Source organism: Pyrus communis, chromosome 14, assembly GCF_041283825.1.
Source record: "Pyrus communis isolate YQ-2024b chromosome 14, ASM4128382v1, whole genome shotgun sequence".
NCBI lineage: Eukaryota > Viridiplantae > Streptophyta > Magnoliopsida > Rosales > Rosaceae > Pyrus > Pyrus communis.
The window spans coordinates 25,453,743-25,466,521 of record NC_142578.1 but is presented as its reverse complement, the minus strand read 5'-3'; the positions used below and the strand labels follow the sequence as shown (position 1 = coordinate 25,466,521).

Here is a 12,779-nt window from a genome sequence, read left to right as displayed (position 1 = left end):
AATTGAACAGTCCGAATTGCTCGATCCCTGGACTCCAGAGTTTAGTGTGAGACCCGAATATTATCTCAATCCTTCATTTGGTAGTAAACTAGGTGCCTAGGTATTGTCTGCAAACTTTCTAGTCTTTTAGACTGCACTAAAAGCAATTAGCATCGTATCTATTTGGTGGCTTAATAAACTTTCCACTCCTAATTTATCATGTTAAATTTCCAGGCTTTGACTAAGCAGGTAGTTTGATAAAGGATTAGCTTCATATACCAATTGGTGACTCTTCTCTCATTAATAATAAAATACTGATCGATCGAGTCCGCAATTGAAAGAACACAGTGAAACCGTGACCATGCTGGCTATATGTATTTATGCAAAGACGACAACATTCACGGGTTCTGTGAAACATTTGCAGTGGCGTAGAGAGAAAAAATACACCTTCTTCAATAAGAAAATGTAGATATAGAATCGAACAGACATAAAAAATAGTCGAAACGAATTGTATTGTATATTTTTCATAGATTATATTGGTAGCTGCTTAAGAAAGCAGCCCCTTAAATATTAAATCAAGAAGTCCGTGAATTATGAATGATGCATTACTTATACACACTACTATTACAACAAATAGATTAATAATATCACGTTACAATGTGATCGTTTCATATAATATGATCGACTATTTAATCTAACTGAGCTTGATCAACTGAAGCTCATCCCGATTACGTTTTGATTGTTCATATATTGACCTCCAACTCGTCAATTCTATATTATTAACTCCGGACAACCTTACCTATCTCTATTTGGGCGAGCAGTGATCAGATGCGCAAGTGATCATATCACCAGCTTAGAGCGCATTCGTTTCGGGCAGATTGATATCGGACAATTCTCTGCTGGCTTCGGAGATCTCCCACACTCTCTAAAGTTGGACATTAGCAAGGCTTACAACAAGATTGAGTGGGATTACCTTTGGTGTATCTTAACTCGCATAGGTTTTTCACTGAAATGGACCAACCTGGTGATGGAATTAGTGTGCTTGGTCTCGTTCTCCTTTATTGTCAACGAGAGCCTAAGAGGCTATCTCCACCCCTCTCGCGGAATTCAACAGGGGGACCCCATCTCTCCTTACCTATTCTTGTTGTGTGCAGAAGGTCTATCTGGCCTTATTTCCAAAAGGGAAGTGGAAGGAAAAATTCAGGGGGTTACGATCAGTTCCTGTGGCCCAAGTGTGAACCACTTACTGTTCGCCGATGATAGCCTGCTATTTTGCAGGGCCACTGAGTCGGAATGTCATCAGATTAATGAGATTCTCTCGTCCTACGAATGTGCTTCGAGCCAAAAAGTCAATCTTTAGAAGAGTGAGGTCAGCTTCAGTCGTAATATCAAAAGCTCTATGCAATGCAAGATGACTGCCTTGTTGGGCGTTCAGGTGGTTGACCGGCACTCTAAGTACCTGGGTATGCCGACATTTGTCGGAAGAAATAAAAGTCAATGCTTTGCATACATTAAAGAATGGCTTTGGAAGAGACTCCAATGCTGGAAATGAAAGATTCGAAGTGTTGCTGGTAAAAAACTTCTCATCAAGTCCGTTGCTCTTGCCATCCCTCTATACACTATGAACTGCTGTCTTCTGCCTAAGTACTACTGCGATGACTTAAACAAACTAATTGCTTCCTTCTGGTGGAATGATATTGAGGGAGGGAAAATAACTCACTGGTTTTCTTGGGAAAAACTTTGAATCCCGGTATCTGATGATGGCTTGGGATTGCGGAACTTGTATGCTTTCAACCTCAGCCTTCTAGCCAAACAAAGATGGAGATTTCTCGTAAATCCCAACTCATTGGTGTCGAGAGTTCTTAAGGCTAAGTATTTTCCTAACGGCATCTTCCTTGAGGTTGAGGTGACGACCGATGCCTCCTACACCTGGAAGAGTATTTGTGCAGCTCGGAACATTCTATCCCTGAGATCTAGGTGGCAAGTGGGCAGCGGTACCTCATTAAAAATTTGGGAGGTTCCATGGATCCCATTGCCAGGTCGATTTCGAATTTTCACTCTTAAGTCGGTTAATTCGTCCTTGGTAAGTGAGCTGATTGATCCCACTTTTAATTCGTGGAAACTCGATTTGGTTTCTTCCCTATTCTCCGAGTCGGAAACCAATGCCATCCGGACCATGCCCCTGAGTTTCCGCATTTCCGCTGATTTGCTAACATGGCACCATGAGAAGGGTGAGAGGTTTTCTATAAGGAGTGCCTATCACCTAGCTCGGGAGTAGCTATATCCAAGCAACTCGGGGGCCTCATCCTTAAATCCTATCAGAAGATCCATCTTTTGGTCCAAGATCTGGCGCACAAATGTCCATCCTAAGGTCAGAATTTACATGTGGCGCCTCTGTAACGACATCATCCCCCCCAAAGTGAACCTGTCCAAGCGCCATATCACGACTGATTTGCCGTGCGTGATGTGCAACCACCCTGAGGAAACAATCCTTCACTTAGTGAAGGAATGCCCTTTTGCTAAATGTGCTTGGTTATCGTCCCACTTTGGCTGTTTGCTTCGGAACTCCTTCCCTCCATCCTTCCTCTCTTGGGTCATGGACATTGCGGAGTTGCTCAAACCTGGCCTGTTCGAATCCTTTATGATGATATGCTGGGCGCTATGGGGAGCTAGAAATGAGAAGCTCTGGAATTCCAATTGTGATCCTTCGGACGTCACTGTGACCCAAGCAACTCATTGGTGGCTAGCCTTTGTATCGGCTAATGAAAAACCGACCTTTAGCCCTCCCATGCAAACTTCAACAAAATGGTGCTACCCCCCTTGGGGATGTCTCAAACTTAACATTGATGCCTCTTGGAACCGAGAGAAATGTTCAGGGGGCTACGACTTAATTGTGAGGAATGAAAGATGAGGCTTCTTGGCTGCTAAGTGCCGAAGCTTCCCTGAGGTTTATTCCCCCCTTCAATCTGAAGCTATGGTGGTGAGAATTGGCTTGATCTGGGTGTTCGAAAGGGGTTTCTCTAATATCCTTTGTGAGTCAGATTCACTTCAGATTGTTGAAGCTTTGCGGCAGCCTTCGGTTAACCTGTCACCTCTTGGACAACTAATCGAAGACATCAATTCGCTGGCACCGGTAGTCACTGAAGTTCCTATCACCCACGTTCGTCGTCAAGCCAATGGCGCAGCTCATAGACTAGCTCGTCTCGGCTTCTCAATCAATCAGTGTGTTGAATGGGTGGAGCATTCCCCTAGTATTATCATTGATATATTAGTTGCGGACTGCTCCCCTTCTGTGTAACCCTTTGATGTACTATTCCCATGGAGATGAATGAAATACACTATCGTTTCCTTCAAAAAAGAAAAAAAAAAAAGGAAAAGAAAAGAAAAAAAAAAGTGTGCATATACTTTCATTGCAGCAGCTGTTGGCCTTGCCGAGATCCATTGGATAATATACAAACAGCTGCTTCACAAAAACTTCTAAATATCATGATTTATCAGTCCAATGATATATTTGTTTGAAACTCTAAATTATCAATGTTCTTGTCTTCTTCTTACTAAAAAAATCTGAGACATGCAGAATAAAATCTTAATTGCTTTTTCCAATATAATATTCCTGGTTCATGTTTTCTCCAATCGAGACAAGTAAATACCTTATTATATCTTCATACCTTTTCATCTTTGATCAAATTTGTTCATATGTTTATATACAGAGATATACATATATACGATTGCCTAGATGTACATATATACACAGTACAACACCTCTCGAGCGCTAATCAATGAATAAATTGATAAGACATTAATCACTCGTTTGAATCCACATCATAATATTTTTCATAATCTGAACCAATTATTCTTTAAGTATCATTTAAATATTATTTCTACAAAAACTCATTTAAACAGCGAAAACGTGAGGCCACTACCTCCATCCGTGTCTGTGTGATGAGGGGGACAGGGATAACTAATAGATATATCATATATGGGCAAAAGTCAAGTTCTAGCTAGCAAGCTCTCTACTCTTGGAGAAAGGCAAGGCTTTGATTCTTTGAGAAACGGCTGAGACGTGTAAAGGTCAAGACCTTAACAAAGAAATGCAGATCAGAGTAGAGAGGAGGAAAATGGCGTAAATATTTGCAGAGTGATCGAAATATTGGAAGCGAGAGAGAATGACACAGGCATATCTTGAATTGGAGAGATATGCATGGTAGGGTATCTTTTTATCGATCGGTTGAATCAATATGTATTCTGCATGTTTAGGTCAAACAACAAGCAACTGGCTATTAATGGTAATGTTGATATTCTTGGATCGAGATTGAAGTTTACCCACTTCTTTTTGCATACAAGTCAACCCTTGATTCAATGCGCTTTTGTAAATGTTAACCCCAGCGCCCACCCGACGAAGATATCTTCTAGATGCGCACCTTTATTAGATGAATCAAATTCATTGACCTCTTATGAAGGAAATAGATTTTCTGGTATACTTCAGAGCATTCTATAGTTTTAGTTTAGAGGTTTTAATCGTTAAATTTGGTCAAAGATATAATGATTTAGATCTAACGATTAAAGCAGTGGTAAAAAATATTAATGTTTATGCATCTTGATGCTGGTTTGTTCCCCACATATTTTCCTCTCCTTTAACCTTTAACAATTTAATCCACAAACGCTATGTTTCTTAAAAATAAAAAAAGATTAAAAATTCTAAAATATAACATGAAAGAATTTTTGACATTGAACATTCAAAAACCTAAGCAAATGACGCTTTATCATAGTGGCAGAAAACAATTATGCCTATGCACCGTGATGCAAGTTCGATCTCCACTGATCTCTATCCCCCCAAACAACTAACAATTAAACTCACTAATACTACCATTTGTAAAAAAAAAAGAGAAACATTCAAGAACCTAAAATACACACATTTATATGTGTGTCCTTTTTGGTTATAATGGAAAAGAATCCGATTCTTGACATGATTTATCTTAAAGCTTATACTTGATAGACCTTGTCATTCAGTTTGTTATGTGACCTAGCATTTCGTAAACGAAATATGAAAACGTTGAAATGGAATAATGTAAAAGGTGGTTGACTAAATTTTGTAGATAGTTCTCACTTGAATAAGTTCGATCTTTGGTTTGATTTCAATTTAGTGATGTTGGCATTGGATGAGGATGACATGTATATATTAGGCTGCTTTCATATGCATATGTATGGCTTATTCAAAGTGCTGGCGATAGCAAGTAGCCAACCTCAACAAACATTTCTAGAATCTCAACGATTTTCATATAAATGCCAACCTTCTCCTACTTTGAAATGGTTATGTCCAACACCCACCCAAGTCATAAAACAGTTGTATCGGAATAGCGAAGAAACCAAACAGGGAAAAAAACAATATGTCGTTTTCACTAATTAACACAAAAAATAGTTGACTAATTATTAACATTCTAATTGTTGCCCACTATTGGTATATATAAAGAAATACTAGAAGGCAAGTGATGGAATGGCTTGATGACCATGGTTTTTCTCTTCAATTTACTGTGTTTTGAGTTCAAATTGTCAAATTTAAAATTTCGAGGTCAACACAAGACCAGTACAATCAACCCTTGGTGGGTTTGAGATATAAAACTAGATTATGGAAGAAGGAATTTAAGTGGTTCACCCTTAAAAATGGGTTACGTCCACTGTAGTATATTTGATGTGGATTATAATAGTTCTCAATACAATGTAATGCATTCTACTCTTGTGAATTTTGACACACCCCGATCGAGATCAGGGCATGCTGGCCGTCACGTGGAAGTGACGTAACCATGTGCACAGTGCGGAAGCTAATAAAATAATAATATAAATAGTACGAATAAATAAAACTAGCTTTACACAAGGTAATAATGAACAAGTGCAAGCGTAAGTGTGAACGCTAGGTTCAGAGCATGAAAGCCTAATGCAGTCCAGAAGGAAACGACACAACAAAAGCACACCCGAAGGTGGTCCTACACTGGTGGTGGTCTGTCAGATATGCCGGGGAAATCCTCAGGGAAGCCACCAAACGTGCTAGCCAACTAGAACCTGGAGGGGCGCAAAACAAAAGCGTGAGTGGGCAAAAACTAAGCTTTTCGAAAATCATTTAATAAATAAGTTCTAACCCCTCGCTGTAAAACCTGTATACTTCCTAGAAAATATAATATACATATATAAATCATGCTCAGGAATATGCTATGCCAAAACCTCAAAGTAAAATGCAAGTGCTCAGGTAATATCGCATCAATATCACATAATCTGTCAGCCGGAGTCACCTAATGTGACCTGTACGGCTGAATCTAGAGCTTAAATCTCAATCTCACTAGCTAAACCTGCACACGAGTCGGAACCACCTAAAGTGGTCTGTACGACAAGCCTGGGTGTAATATATATATATATATATATATATATATATATATATATACGCTCAAGTGCTACGATCACGTGAAGGCTGGGCGAATAATCGCGGGTCACCTACGAGTCGGAACCACCTAAAGTGGTCTGTACGACAGGACTGTGCACCTAACTTGGATCCAAGATGAGCGTGTGGTGCGGGAGGTGAACATCACATGAAGGACTGTGCCCAACTCTGGGCGGGAGCACTAACACCTGGGGTGCAGGTTATGAGCTCTCTATGCATCTCAAATCACTACTGAATGTAAACATAAATCATACTCACCTGGCACTTACCTGTGCGTCCGCAACACCCAACATACATACATATATATACAACTAACAATGCATAAACAACGGCAATTATAGGCATGGCATATAAATGAATAAACGTTCTAAATCAATTTCTGGGAAAAGTATAAGTATATAGGTATATACGGAAAACTAAAAGCCCACTCACTGGTATGTGGAAGGGTCGTAACCCCCTTGCCTCGAGTGACCACGCTCGTCCTCGGGATAGGTATCACCTATATGCGAAACAACTATAAAAACGTTAATTTTAAAGCACATAACCAACCTTAAGAAATAACTTCTCATACAATGCTCAAATGGGGTGTATGAATACACCAACGTGATCTACTCAACCTCAGGAACATCCCCATATTTTTAGAAAAAAATTTCACCGCCGCACGCGCCGGCCACGCGCAGGCACGTGCCTGGCACGCTGACAGCGTCAGTTAACGCCGTCAGAAATATTCCGTTAACTTTAACGGATTCCGTCAACGGCGTTAGGAATATTCCGTCCAAACTGACGAAATATTCCGTCGTCTTCTCCGGTGAGGCTCCGGCGCCGTCGCCATCGCCAGCGCCGGAAAATTTCAAATCGTGATAGCTTCTTCGTTTTTCAACCAAATTTCACAAAATTGGTACCAAAATGAAGCTTACAACGAGAGGAACAAAATCATACCACTTTCAAGTGCTAAAATCCACGAAATCTCGCTGGGAAAATACCCCCAACTCCGGCCAACCTCGAAACTCGTGATCCCGACGTCCAAAACCTTCAAACGAACCACCCCGAGCCTCCTAAGGACCTCACCAAGCTTCCTACAAGCTTGAAATTCCCAAAAACATAAGAATTTACGTGTGCATGAATAGTGCCAAAAATCGGGTATCCCGAGTTCGACGTGAAAACGAAGGTATTCTTACCTGAAATGGGTATGGTTGAATTCCTACGGACCTCACAAGCATGGATATGTACTTTGTATCTTCGATCTGTGAAGATTACAAGGGTTTTGGAGTGTGTCCGTACACATGGATATGAAAATGGGAAGGGAAATGGCACGGGATAGGTGCAGGGATAGGGGAAAGGGTGAGGGAAAGGTGTGGGGGGAAATGTGTGGTGCAAAACCAGCCACACCAAGCTCAAAACAACCACGCAACGTAAAAATTCACACTAGGGGCAAAATCGTCTTTTCACGCGTACGTTTTAAAATTTTCGGAACGGGCTGTCACAAATTTGATTGCCTTTAAAAGGGTACTCGGCCCTTTTATATAGGTCCTTAGTGAGCTCTAAAAGTCATGGGCCTTTAATTCTCTCATTGTCTTACCAATAAATGGGTCGAATACATAGGCGCGGTCTATAAGCTACTTTTCCATTGTGCATTTGACATGTGGGGAGGAAGTAACATTTAGATAGGTCCATTTGCATGATTTCCCGGGTCAACGCGTCTCAAGTGCAACACTCATCCAGGAGTGGTTGGAAAGTACTTTACCCGAGCGCTATGCTTGCCACCATTTATGTCACTTCAAAGACTTCTTTTCTTGTCGATGGCCAACGTGTGGCTCGGAGTTGACGTCAAAACAGACTTGTCCTTAGAGCTCATTGCCATAAATTTGTCAGGTCTGTCATTGGCTTGAGCAGTCGGAAAAAGCTTTAGGTTCTGCACTCATCCTTTCTACTTCGTAGACGACCCAGGGCTAGAAGTGGTTGTCTTTCGTTGTTAGGATAGTGCTCTATTTGCCAAATTTCTTGGGCTGGCTTGTAGTCGGATCTTAGTCTTCTCATTTTTTATGGGCTAACTCAAGGCCCATTTATTAGGTCCAAACAACTATACATTATTTTAATGGATCTAAAAGGATCATGTGTTACCATAAATTTTCTCCCTCGCTTAATATAGAATACTACTTGTAATAAAAAATGAAATACTGCGATATTAAATGTCCTGAATTAAATAAAACTACAAGTCTCTGTCTCTCCCAGCGGCTCATCCATTTTAAACAAACTTACTTTTAAGAACCAAAGCAGAATTTGCGTTGAAGATTTGCAATTCCAAACAATATTGCAAGTTGCAAACGGTCAAATATGGAAGCAATTATTTTGTAAGTATTTATTTGCTTTCAGTAGTAATCCACATGTTGCTTTTTGTAAACCATCCTTTGCTTACCACTACTTCTCTTAACAATTCATTAAAAAATGTTAATTCTTAGAACATTTGAGTTTTGCAACTGAAGAATATTGTTATATATGAGCTGCTGCTGCCCTTTTGTTTCCCTCCCATGGCTGCTTTTGTTCTGTAGTCATCACTCTCTCTTCCTCTCCCTCTCTCTCTCTCTGATATTCATTTTCACTATGGAAACGTTTACCAAATCAGTGACTCGTCCGAGCTTAGCTCACCTTCTTCTAATAACACTCACTGTATTACTCTACGTCACTTCGCCACCTTGCGTCGCCGCCGCCCAAGCGGAGCTTCCCAGAGGCTTCAAAGCCACTCCGGACCCTTCAATCCAAACCTTCCAACCTCTGCTCACCGACCCAACCGGCAACTTCTCACTGGGTTTCCTCCGAGTCAACAAAACCCAACTAGCTCTGGCGCTCCTCCACGTGCCTTCCTCCGACCCGTTTTGGCTCGCCAACCCGACGCAACTCGCCCGCTGGTCCGACCGCACGACCCTCCTCTTCAACGGCAGCATCGTCCTCTTAGATCCCCAGTCGAGAGTATTCTGGTCAACTCTCACCGAAACCGGCGACCGGGTTGCAATCCTCGACACCTCCAACGTCCAAATCCAAACAACCCAGGACAACGTTCTATGGCAGAGTTTTGACTTTCCCACAAATACTCTCGTTGAGAACCAGAATTTCACATCGAACATGAAGCTTGTCTCATCCAACGGCCTATATTCGATGCGATTGGGCAACGATTTCATGGGTCTGTACGCGAAGTTCAAACCAGGTTCAAACGCAGACCAAATTTACTGGAAACACAAAGCCATGGAAGTCAAGGCCCAAGTCGTCGAAGGAAAAGGACCCATTTACGCCCGAGTAGAGCCCGACGGGTTCATGGGAATGTACCAAACCGGGAACCCAGCTCCGGTCGACATCCAACCGTTCATGACCTATCCGAGGCTAATCAACGGCCTCCGTAAAGTCCGTTTGGAACCGGACGGAAACCTCAAGGCGTATTACTGGGGCGGTTCGAACTGGGCTTTGGATTTCCAGGCGATTGCCACCACGTGCGAGCTTCCCAGTCCATGCGGTTCGTTCGGTTTGTGCGAGGCCGGGAACAGTTCGTGTTCGTGTTTGGATAACCAGACGGAGTTCCGGTCCGGCGAGTGTTTTCCGGTTCAGAGCGGCGACTTCTGCGGTTCCGGATGGGGGGAAATTAATAGCTTCTGGGTTTTAAGGAGGAACGGCGTGGAGCTGCCGTACAAGGAGTGGATGGGGTATAAAACGATGTCGTCTTATGGGGAATGCGAACGAACCTGTGAAAGCAACTGTAGCTGTTGGGGCGCGGTGTACAACAACGGGTCCGGGTTTTGTTACTTGATTGATTACCCGATCCAGAGTTTGGTGGGCGTTGGGGATGAGAGTAAGATGGGTTATTTTAAGGTGCGGGAGGGTGCAGGAAGGAAGAAAATAAATGTGGGTGTGGGAGTTGGGATTGGGGTGGTTTGTGTTGCACTTTTGATATTTATTGGGGTGGTGGGGGTTTGGAGGTTTAGGGCGTGGAGGAGGAAGAGAGGAGGAGCGGGGAAGAGGTTCATGGGTCAAGATGGCGGTGTTTCGCCCGGCCCGTATAAGGATCTCGGGTCCGCAAGCTTTAAGTCCATTGAGATTGTTGGGCAAAATAGTTAAGGTTTGTTTGAGCCTGTCTTTTAGAGCGATTATTTGACAATTAAAAGTATGTCTGACTTTGTTTGATAGAAAAATGTTAAAAACTTATCTGTCATAACTTCGATTGAGAAACAAAAGTAGTATATTCCACACAAGCCATTAGGCAATGACGTACGGAATGACATGTTTTTGTGTGGGGCCTTTGGAGTATGGGCGTTTTGACCGACAGTGATGTTGATGGCCAACTCTTTTTGTGTTTGTGATAGTGGGGTTCCAAGCCCTAATCTTTGTATTTAAATTTGTATGATATATGATCCGTGGACCCTGCCTAATCTCATTGGTAATGTATTAGTATTTCGTAGTGATCTTGTACAGAGATTAGTGCGCCTTCAAAGACTTTGTATCGATGCAAGTTGTACAATCATTTTATATATGGATAATATATGAGGATGATCATACATCAACATTGAGTAATGGTAGATATTGATAGTAGTTATATCCACAGATAATTCAATGTCGTCATTCTTAAGTTCCAATAAAAGTATGAAGACATTGATAGTAATTATATTGACAAATAATTCAATAAAATTAACTGTCTATAGAAAAAAAAAAAATATATATATATATATATTTTTAAAAAAAGATAGACAATTATAATCTAATTGCAATGTTTATATCTACAGTAAAAATATTAAAGAAAAATTTCGGGCCAATCTCATCCCAAATGAATGAGCCACCATACAAGGTAACAAACGAGGCAACTATGTGGGCAGCAACATTACCAATTTGCCACCCCGCGCACAAGCCCAAACTAAACTTCTCCTATTTGCGTAGCCAACGATTCAGTATCAAAGAGAAAACCTTCCATAGTAGCATCGACATCAATCTCCCAATTGATCATTCGGATTAGCGACTAGGCGTCCGATTCGGTCTCCACCTTCTTGTATCCGCCATCTCTGCAGTAAATTAAATATAGTAGTGATACTCATCATCCTATTTATTACCGTTAGATGAGTTTAAATTTTGAAATTTGTATAGTTGATAGACACAAATCTCAAATTTAAACTCATTCTGTGGTAATAAATAGGATGGTGAGCAAAAATAAGTTTTATTTTCATGGAAATGAGTATGCAATTTGTGTTTGAGAAATGCTAAGGAAACTCTCTTAAAGTGCTCTTCGCCACCTCATATTTTTTGTACAATGTTTCATAATGTTGACATGTGAATTGTGCCAAAAGGATGAAGTGGCAGAGAGTTCTAGGAGAGTCTCACTATTGAGAGAGTCTATGGAGAGTCACACTTTGGCAAGGATCTCCTGAGCATTTTTCTTCGTATTTTCATATTTAATAAGCGAGTATAAGACTACGATTATAATCCTTTATATTTGAAAGAGAAATGTTAAGAAGACTATCTCAAAGTGGAACTCTTTATGAACTCTCCGTCACTTCATATTTTCGGCACAAGATTCCATGATGTTGCCATAAAAATTTTGCCGAAAACATAAAGTGACGAAGAGTCTTAAAAAGAATTTCAGAAAATTTTAATATCTGAGGTTCTAGAACTTAATGTAAAAATATGGATTTCAGAAGTTTTTAATATTTGAGGTTCTAACTTATTGTAAAACTATGGACTTCAGAAGTTTGTAATATTTGAGGTTCTAGATCTTATTGTAAAAATATGCGTTTCTTTGGCAGTATACCTCCAAATGACGCAATGGATGACATTTTGTAGATTGTGATCCGACATTAAAAATCCATATACTTGGAAGCAATTAGTTGGGTAGCATAAACATATCCTAAATGCAAATTCCAGAGGAAGTCCTTTTTGTAGGTAAATTATTTAAACTCTCAAGTCTCAACCCCACACGAAGTCCTTTTTTGGAAACATCCTTGTGAAACTAATATACTCGAATAGAGAAAAGTTTGTGTTGGATCCATTATTTATATATTATGATGAATTTTTCATTTTATGTGTTGGGTTCCTACGAATTACGATTTTTTAACTTGCATCTTAACACTTGTATAGCACGAGATGATAAATATAAGAGTTTCATCATAAAATACTTCGGTATAATTAAAAATAAAATTGCTCAATATAAATCATATTTAATTTTTTTAATTTTTAAATGCGTACACATATAAAATAATTTTACTTTTTAACTCATATTCGTTTTCCTTGACCCCAACTAGGCCTTGGTTTTCTACATGTCGGAAAGTGTCTCTTTTATTTGTTTAATGCACATGAGGTACCTATAAACAAATCAAATTCTAGTGTATATAATTTATCT

The 12,779-nt window shown here is 40.4% G+C and overlaps 1 protein-coding gene across 1 annotated transcript; it reads left to right on the top strand.

Annotated features, from left to right (window-relative positions):
- The first annotated feature begins 8,647 nt into the window (after window positions 1–8,647).
- LOC137711980 (PAN domain-containing protein At5g03700-like) lies at window positions 8,648–10,963 on the top strand. The gene has a single exon (XM_068451127.2). The coding sequence runs from the start codon at window positions 8,906–8,908 to the stop codon at window positions 10,511–10,513; it is 1,608 nt and encodes a 535-aa protein (XP_068307228.2). The 5' UTR covers window positions 8,648–8,905; the 3' UTR covers window positions 10,514–10,963.
- Window positions 10,964–12,779: the final 1,816 nt, after the last annotated feature.